The following is a 13,678-nucleotide window of genomic DNA, read 5'->3' as shown; positions in this document are numbered from 1 at the left end:
TCTGCAAATTCCTGACCTAGGTTTGGGTCTGCTAATGGATTCATTCTCTATCAGCCAGATGGAGAGCTTTGCTGAATCACAGTGATAGATTTTGCAGATAGAACCTTTGGTCTTCAATATCTACTTCATTATTCCTCTGCAGACTTCTGAGTGGGCTAGAAGTTGGAACTCAGACCCCACCCAGCTCACAGCATCTGAGCCACAAAACTGCTCCTTGCTTCTAACCTTGTTCCTCTTGGTACACGTGCAGGTCCTGTGACCACTCTCCTCTTTGCCACCCCTGAGTACAGGTCTCCTCCTCATTCTGTGCTGGATCTGTGACCTGCAACTGTCCATTGGCACCTGTTCCCATACCCTGCATGAGGCTGTGGTGTCCCTGTATGGAGCTGCCCTGCCTTGTCCTCTTTCAGTTCCTGGGTGCCAGACCCAACCCCAGTGTCCCCAGACCTCTTTGTTTTCCTGGGATGAGAAAAAATATGACTCATGATTTTTTTGTCTTGAATTTCTCCATCAGAATTCAGTTTTGTGTATTTTCTAGATATTAAAGGTAGAGGGGAGCTCACTGTAGTTCTTCCCGCTATTCTGCCATCTTGGCTCTGCCCTCCATATGATCAATTCTTTGGGTAAATTTGATCAAGAACAGACTAAAAGGCAATCACTACCTTCAAATACTTTAAGGGTTGTATTGGGAAAAAGGGATTGGTCCTCTTCTAATTTCAGAGGACAAAACTAGAATCAATGTGCAGAAGTTATAGGAAGTCAGGTTTCAGCTTGTTATTAAAAAAAATTTTCCCTAATATACAGTGGTCAATTTTCCTATTAAAAGGTTCTTGCCAACCCTAAAATTCTTTTGAGAAAACAGTCCTTTACAGTAACTGATATATGTGCCCTCAAAGGAACAAAACACAAATAAATCAAACAGCTTGATTAGAATTAAAGGTAACTATAGCCTATTTCTTCTATACAGAGAGAAGAAAAATATATTTCATTATCACTTCTCTGGAACCATTTTTGTAATATGAATTCTGATATCTTTCAATGTTGTTTTCATTTACAATATCATAGTTGATGGAGCCCTCAACTCAATGTTATATAGCTGTCATATTAGAAACTCAATAGGTTATTTTCTTTTCCATTATTAAAATGCCATCCTCTGTCCACATATATGATAAATATCTATTGTTGCATTTTTTATTATAATAAAGAACTGGAAATTAAAAAGGTGTCTTATCGGTTTTGGAGAATGGCTGAACCAAATTAAGGTATGTGAATATGATGTGATATTGTTGTTCCATCAGAAATGCTAAAAGAGATGGATTTATAAAACCTTGGCAAGACTTTATGAAATGATGCATAGTAAAGTGAGCAGAAACAGAAAAAACAATCTATATAGTAACTACAACACTACTTAAAAATGGAAAGACTTAGGAACTGTAACCAATACGATCACTACTCCAGAGAACCAATAACGAAAGATGCCACCCCTCAACTGAAAGAAGTTGGGGAGAGTAGTCTGACATGTAAAATGACACATTTTTGGAAATGGTCAATGTATGGATTTGTTTGCTTGATTATACTTGTGACAAGGATTTCTGTTTCCTTAATCAGGGAGAGGGGGTTGGAATGTAGAGACTAGCAGTAATGATGTTCCCCTCCGCCCCCCAAAAAGAAAAAGAGAGTCACTGAAGTATTTTTTTAATTTACAGAAAGAAATTCGGAAGGAGACTCAGACAAGCAGGACAGCTTTGGAACTAAAGTGTTGAGCAGTGTCCTGACCACAGATTACAAACTTTTGTCAAAAACATCATTCTATGTCGACATGTTATTCACATCAGATAAACTTAATACAGACAAATTTAATGAATTAAAACGGAAAATGTATGTAAAGGCACAACTGAAAGTTATCATTACAGAGTAAATCATTGTAGAACTCATAAGCCCTAGTATACCTCAGTGTACCTCATTATTTTGCAATAAAAAATAAAATAACATTTTAAAAATAAAAATTTATAAGTATTTGCATATTTCTTTTTAAAATATTTGAATGTTAACTACAACACATTTCACAATTTGAGGACTATTGGGAAAAAAAGTCAAATCACATTTGGCCTTAAACAGCTTTACTGTCTTAAGCTGAGGACACGCTTAAGACAAAGAAGAACAATACATGAAGCACTGACTGGCACTCCTATTCCACTTCTGTGAATACAGGGCCTTTGTGCCAATCTGACAACCTTTTATTGGTTCAGGCCAAAAGATTAATTAAATTGTAGTGGCCCATGACCATGGTAAGGTGCTTCAGTGTCCCTAAAATGGCTACATTCTTACCCAGCACCCTTAACAAAATGTTAATAGCACAAGGGACAATCAGAAAAACAAGGGTGATCTGTACTTGCTTTGGTTTAAACCTTTGTGGGAATACAGAAATGGTGACACCTGACAAGTCTTTTCTTTTCTTTTTAATAATCTGGTTATCTTGGCAGTCAGGAGGATTTGGGTTCGTGTTCTGTCTCTTGTATTGCCTAACTGTGTGACTGTGGGCAAAAAGCTAGACTTATCTGAGATTCAGCCTCAGCTCAAACCTTGCAATCTGCTTTGGGGAGAGAATCATCCTTGACATACTGATATAAGAAACTTGTTAGACAGATAATATTAATCAAAGTTATGGCACACTATAGAGTTTGCAGAAGGAAATAAACAAAAGTACCTAAAAGCTAAACTTGCAGAAAGATGGTGATTCACTGTTCCTGGGTTTTAGTTTCTTAAGCTTGTGAGGTTGCTAACACTCATTTTTCATCAATACAAACTTTCTATTTGTTTTTTTTTTCCGTTTGAGGCAATTGGGGTTAAGTGACTTGCCCAGAGTCACACAGCTAGTGAGTGTTATGTGTCTTGAGACCAGATTTGAACTCAGGTCCTCCTGACTCTAGGCCCAGTGCTCTTTCCAACACGCCACGTAGCGGCCCCTAAACTTTCTACTTCTCACAATACAATTTTAAACAAGAAGCAAACTATAAATGGCTCTTAAATCCTAAGAAGTTCTCTGGATATATATGTTTATATTTTGGCTGAATTGTCACATGGATACTATAAAGATAACGGCTGTGAACACTATTCTGTGAAATGTTCTGTTTTTTCCCATAATTTCTTCAGTCTTTTTGTTGATTGATAAATTCTTTTCTAAAAATTCTTTGTCTTCATGGTATAATTCATCTCCTGAAAGGTATTAAAATTTTAATTCTATAAGGTATTATGTCACAAAGCATTTCAATCTATCAAGAAAAGTTTAACTGTTAAGTATTTACTTACAAGAATGACTATAAGTAGGACTGAAGGAAATTTTTTAGATTTATAGTTCAAGATAAAAGAAAATTCCAATTTGTATTAGGCAGTAGATCCTATAAATTTTGGGATGGAATTTAAAAACTTCTCCCACGACTTTCTCTTAACATTTCTTACCATCAAGTTCCCAATTAATTACCTTTTTATCTGAACAGGATCTATGATTTCATCAGTACAGGAACTCCCAGAGAAGAACTTCCTCTACCAATGAAGACCAACACCTTCTTTGTAATTTAGTCTTAGAGATGTGCTTGCAGCACAAACAAATTGAATGACTTGTCCAGAGCCAAAGAACCAGCACTTGTCAGAGGTGGGACTTGAATCGGGTCTTTCTGATGCAGAGACCAACTCTTTAGGTTCCTCCTAAAGAGAGGACCATTCTTTCTCTCTTCAGTGATTAATATGTACACATTTTTGATGTTCATATGAAAGCTGCTACCAGGTTCTGTAATTTGTATATTCAGTCATTCATTCATTCACTCATTCAACAAAAATGTGAGAATCCACTATTTCCAAGCTCCCATGTTGGGAAGATACAAAGATGTATAAGACTCAGTTCCTAAGATCAGAAGTTTATCATCCAATGAGGAAAAAGTGACAGATAAAAAATAATACAAAATAGATAATGTGTAAGTCCTATAAAAAAGGCATAAGTCTCCAAACTTAAAAAAATAAAGTTATGAGAGCATACAGCACTTTTATAAAGATAATTTATACATAAAAATAGCAAAATCGGCCTAATTTGATCTTTATCCTGAGGGTCAGAGAAATGTAGCTATCAATTAAGAAATGATAATATGCTACATTTTATTCACATAAACAGAAAACCACTAAATTTATCACAAGCAGCACTTTCACTACTGTCCATCACCTTTAGTCAGATGTAACTTTCTAGATAAACATTTCTGGGTCATGTTCTCCTTATTTATCCTATTCACTGACCATGATTGCTGTCTCTCCTCTTCTCTCCCTCTCTGACCCCCCCCTTCCCCCTCTTCCCTCCCCCCTACTTGGGACCCCCTTCAGGCAGCAGAGACAGAGCATGGAAAGTCCTTGGCCCTCCCTGGTTTCACCACTGCCCTGGGATGTTCTGTAATTCAATTCTATAAACATTTATTAAGCACTAATTCTGTGCAGAAAAGAGCCTTGTTTTCTGGGTTGGTATAAACACAAAGCCCTAATGGCACTTATGATGTATAGAGAGATGACACATACATAACTAATCTTTTTTTTCCCTTTTATTCTAGATTTGTGATTTCACTAATATTGGAAACTCCTTTCACCAATGCATTTGGCAACTCATGCAGTCTATACAATGCTTCTTAAACTGTGGGAAGTGCTGAAGAGGATGTGAGCAGAAAAAATTTAAGAGCCCTGGTCTATAAAATGAATGGGTTTGACTAGAAGGCCTCAGAGAAGACGTCTAGCTCTAGCTATACAGTCATATGATCTGTAACGGTCTTTAGAGAGTTGACTAGAACACTGAAAAGTTAAGTGACTTGCCCACAGTCACATTATGTGACATTGTGTGTCAAGGGCAGGATTTAGACTCAGGTCTTCCTAATTTCAAGGCCAGTCCCTCATCCACTATATCACACTGCTTCTAAGAGACATATAAACATCTATAATGCATGATAATGTATATGTGTATTAGAGAGGGATGAAATAGTCTAAAAGATATTAACAGGGGAGACAAGGTAGATGATGTTGCCCCTGACAAATAGAGAAGTCAAAAGGATTAAGTTCCTCTGTAGCAGGGAACTGGAAACAAATTGTATCGGAGGGAGAGGGGGATACAATTCTCCAAACAACTAGAGAAGGGCTGAACAAAACATATATAAATATTATCTCACTGTAAGAAATGACAAATATGACAGATTCAGAAAAACTTGGGAAGATTTGTATGAACTGATGCAGCAAAATGAGCAAAACCATAATAATGTAAAGAATAATGTAAAAAAAACTTTAAAGATTCTAAAACTCTGTATGATAAATGACCAACTGTGATTTCAGAAGACAGATTTTGAAGTATATTTCCCACCTCCTGGCAGACAGGGTTAGAGTTGAAGAACGAGACATACATTTACAGACTAAGCCAATGTATTGCATTGTTTTGCAAGGGAGATTACAAGGGAGAGCTTCTAATGGAGGGAGAAGAGATGGTGGTTTGTACTGATAATGATGCAAAAAAAAAAAAAGAAAAAAGACCAATAACTAAACAGTTTAAAAATAGAAGAGAGCAAAACGAAGTTCAAAAAGGGCCACAGACAAGCAAGGTTTTGTTACTTCTCACAATGGCGAATTAGCCAATAAGACCCAATCCTTATTAGCATGTCCACTGTACCCAGCTGATACAATACCCATTTGGATTTCTGAACATGTGTAAGCCTTCTGTAACTGGTTCCAGTCCACTAACTATTGTAAAGAGATGGACTTTTGACTGACTGGTGAACCACAACTGGGATGTAGTCAAAAGACAATAAACATCTAAAGGGAAACTCTTGCTATTTCTTGGCTGGCTAGACTTGAATGAGGAGGCAAAGACTGAAATAAACCCTCTGTGAAGACAAAAACCTCAGGCTTTTATTCTTCTACCAGTACTACTGCCATGTGTCCTGTGAGCTCACGGTCCTGCTGTTGCTTCTGTCTCCAATAACCATCCTGTCCTTTGTAGCTAAACTCCTCAAAAAGGCTGTCTAAAATAGGTGCCACCACTTTCTTTCCTCTCACTCTCTTCTTAATCCCTTACTATCTGGCTTCCACCCTTACCATTTCACTAAAACTGCTCTCTCTAAAGTTACTAATAATCTCTTAGTTGCCAAATCCAACAGTCTTTTCTCAATTCTCCTTGACCTCTCTGTCACCTATGACACCGCGGATCCCTTTCTCTTCCCTGATATTTCCTTCTTTCTAGGTTTTTGGGACATCACCCTCCTGGTTCTCTTGTAACCTACCTGAGTGCACCTTCTCTGTCTCCTTTGCTGGTTCCTCCTCCAGATCATGACCTCAAACCATAGTTATCCCTCAGAGTTCTGTCCTGGGCCCTTTTCTTCTCCTCTACATTACGTCATTTGGTGATCTCTGCCCCAAACTCTCTGCTGACCTCCAATCTCCCATCTCCAAATGTCTTTCAGACATATCACATTGGTTGTCCAGTAGACATCTTAAACTCAATGTCTAAAACAGAACCCATTACCTTTACACGTAAACCCTCCCCCTCCTCCTCCCTTCCCTATCACTATAAAAGGCAACCCCACCCTCCTAGTTCCTCATGCTTACGACACAGGAGTCACCCTGGATTCCTCACTATCTCTCATCTCCAATATCCAAGCTATTACCACAGTCTGCCAATTTCACCTTTGTAACATATCTCAAATATGCCCTCTCATCCTCTCTGGCACTGCCATGACTCTAGTGCAGGCCCTCATCACCTAATGCCTGGATTCCTGCAATAGCCTGCTGGGTGTCTGCCTGCCTTAAGTCTCTCCCCACTCCAAACCAGTCTCCATTTAGCCACTAAAATGATTTTCCTAAAATTCAAGTCTGATCATGTCCCTCCCACCCCCAATCAATAAACTCTAGTGGTTTCCAATTGCCTTCAGGAGCAAATATATAACATCCTGTTTGGCATTCAAAGCCCTTCATAACCGGGCCCCCTCCTTCCAGTTTTTGTACACCTTATTTCCCAATATGTACTCTTTGACAGAATGACACTGGCCTCCTTGCACAAGATATTACATCTTTTAACTACGGGTATTTCCTCTGGCCTTCCCTCATGCCTGAAACACTCTCCCCCCCTCTGCTCAGACAACCGACTTCCTTGGCTTTCTTTAAGTCCCAACTAAAACCCCCACCTTTTACAGAAAGCTTTTCCCAACCCCTCTTAATTCCAGTGCCTTCCCTCTTTCAATTAGTTCCTATTTATCCTTATAGCTTACTTTGTATATATTTGTTTGAATGTTGTCTCCCCCCATCAGACTGTAAGCTCCTTAAGGGCTGGGTTGCCTCTTATTGTATCCACTGCCTAGCACACGGTAAGTGCTTAACAAATGTTTAATGAATGAATGTCTATTCTTCTTGTTTTTAGGCACAATACCGGAGATAGCAAGCAGCCTATGTTCAAGAGCTGAAGGAAATATGTGGATTTGTGGGAGCCTGAGCACAAGGAAGGGGCAACCGAGGCTCGGAAGAGTGACCTGTCTGACCTAGTCCACTGGTAGTAAAAAGATGAGGAGTCATTCATCACCTATTCCACTTGTGGAAATGAGCTTGGTGGGGTGAATGCTTTAAGTGTGAGCCCACTCTTCTCAGAAAATGAAGTGATAGATGGCAGAGTATAACGATGACCATCCCCTCTCCCACCCTTGCTCATAGGGGAGAATGTTTTGCAATCTTCTTCTTTATCTTCTTAATACATGTTGTTGTTCAGTCTTTTCAGTCATGTACTACTCTTCATGATGCCATCTGGGGTTTTCTTGGGAAGGATAAACTGCCATTTCCTTCTCCAGCTCATTTTACAGACAAGGAAACTGAGGCAAACAGAGTTAAGTGACTTGCCCAAAGTCACACAGCTAGTAAGTGTCTAAGGCTACATATGAACTCAGGTCTTCCTGACTCCAGGCCCAACAGTCTATCCATTGAGCCACCTACTGCATATATGTGCTATATGTCATAACCTTTGTAAAAGCTAATTGATGTTAATTGTTGAAATGAAACTGTAAAATGAAATTTTAGGAACATAATAAAGTATTTGGCCTTACTTGATTCTCTAAACATATAGGACATTTAGCAGAGTTTGCATTAAATTGTACTTTGCAAAGCTAATGTTTTACATGGCATTACTAATAATTTATATTTATTCCAATAAGAATATTTAAAAATATTTTAAATTGACCAATTTACCTGGTAAGAGCTGCACTGCACCGTCTAGGGTAAGCAATGTAATTGGCAGCCATCTTTCATGCCCTTCTGAACTCCGGTCCAAACAAAATTTGTGCAGGTCCAATAAGGAAGCAAACTTTCCAAGTCTTCTCATCTCATAGAACTGAGGCGGTGCCAACCATATTCCTTCACATGAAAAATTTTTTATTGCTTCTGTTGGAGTTATCCACTGTGAAAGACAAAGGTCATAGTTTCTAAAAGTCAAAGGTAGCAATTCAGACAGACTGAAAAGGTACACAAGGCAAATGAATTTTTTTGCTTTTCTCATTATCTGTTAATTTATTTGGTCAAATCATTCTGTTCAAAACAGAACTCATTATCTTCCCACCCAGTCCCTCCCCTCCACTGAACTTCCTTACTTCCCTGGAACCTTTCCAGTCTCCCAAATTTGTATCTTCAATATCATTCTTGATACTTCACTCTCCCTCACCACATGTAACCAATGGATTTTAACACTTCAATCGCAATCTCTTTTGAATCTCTATTTACAAAGTTACTACCTCAGTTCAAGCCCTCACCACCCCCCCCTCATCTTCTTCTTGGACTACTGAAATGGCTTCCTAATTAGTCTCCCTGTTTCAAGTCCTTTCCCACACCACCGAATACTACTCAGCTCCCAGAATGACTTTCGTTAATCATAGATCCGACTATGCCACTCCTCTACTCACTTAATTCTAGTAGCTTATTGTTGCCTCTGAGATAAAATTAAAACTTCTCTTTTGGCTTTTAAAGTCCTTCACAGCCTGGCCCAACCCCATCTTTCTAGGCTCATCATACATTACTCTTCTTCTTATAGGTTTCCATGGCAATACACTATGCTGGCTTGCCGTGGAAGCCTGGAGGCAGCGATGAGGAGGGAGATCATTCCAGGAATAGGGGAAAGCCAGTGAAAATGCTCAGCTGGGAGACAGAGTATTGTGTGTGAGGAACAGCAAGGAGGCCAGTGTCACTGGACCACTCCTTCTGAGGCTCCTTTGCTCAATCTTCAACCAAGTCACAACTACTAATGGTGGGCATCTCATGGTGCTTTGTCCTGGGTCCTCTTCTACCTCTATACTATTTCACTTGGTGATCTTATCAGCTCTCTTGGATTCAATTAGCATCTCTATGCTGATGATTCTCAGATCTACTTATCCATGCCTAACCTCTCTGTCTTAGGTTTCCAACTATTGGACATCTCAAACTGAATGTCCTGTAAAAATCTTAAACTGAACATGTCCAAACTGAACTTATTATCTTTCCTACAAAACCTCCCTCTACATGTTATCAGCACAGCAGTTAACGACTTATTAAGTTGCTTTAATGATAACTTTATCCTTCAAAAAGTGTAGGAATCAACAAGGGGAAACTCAATTTTGCATCGAACTCTCATTAAACTGGAAGAACTAGACACTGGGGTAGAAATTATGGGAACCTTAAGGGAAAGTGACCACTCCATCCTGAGTGTGTGATAGAGAAGAGGAAAAGTGAGATGGACCACTGGATTTTGGGAAAGCAGATTTCAAAGTATTTAGAGGAAAAATAGGTAGAATCCCATGGACTAAAATTCTACAAAAGAAGTCTGCTCAGAAGGAATGGGAGATGCTCAAAAATGAAATTCTGAGGAGGCAAATGTAGATTCACAGAGAAACAATTTATATTTTAAAAAGAAATGCGAGTCAATGTGGAGTGGAGTCAAATACTTGTACATTACACAGAAGTCTTTCTTCAGGTAAATAATTGGTAGATACTACTAGATATGATAAGCACTGAATAACATAAGGAAAAAAATGAACATTTCTAGTTTAACAGATAGGAAAAGACTACTGTTGATAACTGAAGTCATCCCTGAAAAGATAAGAATTAGTATAAAGTTAATAGAAGAATGCTAATGATAGAAACATGAGGCATATAAATGAAACAAATAAATTCTGACCTATTTAAACAAGTTATTAATAGTAGAGAAGTGGAATGAAGTAGAATAGTAGAAATTATATCAACACTGAACAACTGCTATAACAAGGAGAGTTAAAGAGCCTAAAAAGCATTTTAATTAAAACATTTATCTGCCAAGCAGAGAGAGAAGGCAGGCAAAGGAAATTCCTGTTTGGAATACACACCCATTTGTAAAATCTTACCCAGAATGAGAAAGGAAGATTACGAACAGTACTTTCGTAAAGCAGGAAGAAGCAACAGAGGACAAAACAATTTTAAAGAAAGCCCAGTGAGACACAACTAAGCAAAGCTATATGTAGGCCATTTAAAGATGAAAATGGAAGGAAAGTAATAAAAAAGAAAAATGGAAAAGTTCTACAAAGATTTATATTATAAACTGTTCCACCATCAAGGACTAAGTGCAGCTATCTACCCTTGGATTCCATCATCCCACTTCTGGATGTGCTTATAGAAGAAGTGTAAGTGGCACTAATGGGAACAGAGATGGGAAAGTCAACGGAGACAGATCAAGTATACTAAGAAAAGATCCATGTTGGAGGCAACAGTTTAGATATGCTGAGTTTAAGATGCCTACAAGACATCCTAGTTGAGATGTTCAACAGACAGCTGGACATGATGCAAGTAAATCACTACGCAAACTTAAAATCCCTTAAAACCTTAAAATTACAGACCTCTGTCTGTATTTTGTAGGCGAGAATCAATAATCACTGAATGGTTCCCTCCTTTCTACTCCTATTAAAACCATCCACCTACCACTAATGCCTTTATTACCACAACAGTCTTCCTAAGGTTCCCCTCTCATCTATGCTCCATAATGTCATGAGAATTACCTTTATTCGTAGAGATAGCAACGTCACTCCTCTATTCAAAAATCTTTATTTATTTTATAGGCAATAAAAAGTTACTGAAGTTTGAATTCCATTACTGGGCACTGAAGGAATTACCATCTATGGTTCCAACCTTATCTCCTTCCCCTTCATGTGCTCTCCACCTGTGTAAAACTGGAATGGATCTGTATTTTGCTCTCTCCTTGTATTGTGTTGTTGTTCAATTATTTTTTCAGTGGTGTCTGGCTTTTGGTAACCCCATTCGGGGTTTTCTTGGCAGAGATAGTGTAGTGGTTTGCCATTTCATTTTCCAGCTCAGGCGTTCTATCCACTGCCACCTAGCTGCCCCAACCTTGTATTATACTTAACTGCAAATGAGTAGGAACATTCCAGTAGAAAATAAATCCTCAAGGACAAGGACTGTGTTAGTTCTTTGAATTACAGTGTGTTGAATATTCTGAGTCAGAGCTGAAAGAGACCTTAAAAGTTCATTGCATTAACTCAACTGAACAAACATTTATTAAGTTTCTATGCCAAACTCGGTACGAGATAACTCATAAGCTGAGTGTTAAAAAGGACTTTTCTTGAAACAACCTGCTAAGTCCCTTCTCTATTCCTTAATTTTACAGTTGCCTCAAAGTAGTGATTCAATTCAATTCAATAAACATTTATTGAGCACCTACTATGTGCCAGGCACTGTGTTAAGTCCTGAAAAGTTAAGTGATTTATGGAGAGGCATACAACTAGACCTCAAAGGAAGGACTGGGCACCAGACCTCTATCCATTAAACCAAGCCCACAGCGATAGGTCATATAACCATCCTTATCCCCAATTTTACCATAAAACGGGCACTTAGAGATTTGGTGGCTTACTCGCCAGTGGTCACACAACTAGATGTCAAGAATTACGATCTAAACCCAGACCTTACGACTCCAAATCCTGCACCCACGCCTCTACTACACCACCCTATCCTCAATGAGCTTGCAATGCCTTCCCCCCCACACACAAAAAAAGGAAGGACAACTATGATTCAAATAATAGATATGCGTCTAAGAGAGTATTATTTTAAGGATGAGAAAAGATGTGATTCGGGAAGGGGAAATGACATGCCCATAGTGACAGTCAGAACTGTTAGTGCCAGGGGCTCCTTTTTCCCCGTCCCGGGCTTTCCGTGTGTTTAGGACCTAGGACGCTTCAGAAGCCCCTGTTTACGAGGGCATTCCCCCCCCCCTTGCAGCTCTCCTTAGCCGAGTCCTGAAGGAGTTTCCCCTTTACCTCGAATTTAATCGCTTCTTGCATGTCCAGGAAGGTCTGGGGTTTGCTCTGCAGACAGCAGACATAGAACCTCGTGTCGAAGCGCCTCCCTCCTTTCCTCACAAACGGCGTGAGCCAGTTACTCCACTCTTGCAGAGCCCAGATATTGGGTGCGCAGCCGAGGCGCTGGCACAGCTGGAGAAACTGGCCAGGGTCTTCCTGGACCCTGGCCCTCCAGGCCGCCAGGTCTTCGGGCGGCGCATGCGCCCGGGCCAGGTGCGGGGCCTGGGCGCCGGAGGGGAGCAGCAGGAGGATGCCCGATTCCTCGAAGGTTTCCCGGATGGCGCAGATGCGAAAGGCCACGTCCTCAGGGATGAGCGAGTGACAACCAGGCCAGGGCGCTAAGGCCACCTCGGGGTAGGTTTCCCTGGGCCCGGCGAGGGGCAGGCCAAAGCGCGGCGGCCCGTGGTGGGGCTGGAAGACGGAGAGCCAGTCCGTCGAACAGTCCGCGGCCTCCAGGACGCCGCCCGGGAAGACGTGGGCGCCGGGCAAGAAGCTGCTGTTCTGAGTGCGCTGCAGCAGCAGCACCTCGTAGTCCTCGGCCGCGGCGGCCAGGCTCGGGGGGCCACGGCCCGCGGCCAGCATCAGCGTGGCGGCCCGGCGCCACTGGCGCAGCGAGCCCTGCATGGCGGCCCGAGGCGGAGCAGGTCCGGCGGGGCTGACGCGGGCACGGCGCGCAGCGATCCCTCCCTTCGCCCCGTTTGCATTCCGCGGCTCGCGCACGGTGCGGGGCGGGCGGAAGCGCCGGGCGGGGCCTCCAGCCGGGGGAGGGCGCTAGCTCCTGACCCCAGCGGCCGGACCGCGGCGCCCCAGTAGGGGGTGGCAGAGACGCTAACTTCTAGCTGCCGCTTCTCGGTCTGGAAAGTAGATCTAATATCCTCACCCGGCAGTGGTGAGAAAAGCGCGTTGGTTTGAGGCCGAAGGGGCGTTAGCCGTGGTTGGCATCTCACCCCCTCACCGCACCGGGAGGGCAGAGCCCTGTCCGAGGTCGTGCGTGGAGGTCGTTCCGGAGCCAAGCCCGTGACCTGCCGCCGCAGCAGCGCGGAGTGGGAGCTGTCATGTCAGGAGAGCGGTAACCGGGAGCTCCAGCCGTACCCCAGAGTGTTGTTGTAAAACAGATGTTTTTGTTTTTAAATAAAAAGAGCTGTAGTTCATAGAGTAAATCTGTGGACCATTTCCTAGTGAGGTGGGAAAGCCTGGATTTTCTGTCACAAAGGTTTGTGGCTTTGCCATTTACCACCCACACCGTACTGCTTAAGGATCACCTTGGGCATTTTGACACATTTGGGACAAGTATCAACGAATGTGAAAATTCCGTA

General features: G+C 41.4%; 1 protein-coding gene across 1 annotated transcript; it reads right to left on the bottom strand.

Moving 5' to 3' along the window:
• Positions 1-1,679: 1,679 nt before the first annotated feature.
• On the bottom strand, positions 1,680-13,090 carry NUDT19 (nudix hydrolase 19). Its single transcript, XM_020985048.2, has 3 exons — positions 12,321-13,090; positions 8,245-8,452; positions 1,680-3,216 (listed from the first exon to the last, which is right to left on the bottom strand). The coding sequence occupies exons 1-3, from the start codon at positions 12,984-12,986 to the stop codon at positions 3,077-3,079; spliced, it is 1,014 nt and encodes a 337-aa protein (XP_020840707.1). The 5' UTR covers positions 12,987-13,090; the 3' UTR covers positions 1,680-3,076.
• Positions 13,091-13,678: the final 588 nt, after the last annotated feature.

Source organism: Phascolarctos cinereus, unplaced genomic scaffold, assembly GCF_003287225.1.
Source record: "Phascolarctos cinereus isolate Bilbo 61053 unplaced genomic scaffold, phaCin_HiC Scaffold_2;HRSCAF=192, whole genome shotgun sequence".
Lineage (NCBI taxonomy): Eukaryota > Metazoa > Chordata > Mammalia > Diprotodontia > Phascolarctidae > Phascolarctos > Phascolarctos cinereus.
The sequence above is the reverse complement of the archived record's forward strand: the minus strand, read 5'-3'. Positions and strand labels throughout refer to the sequence as shown.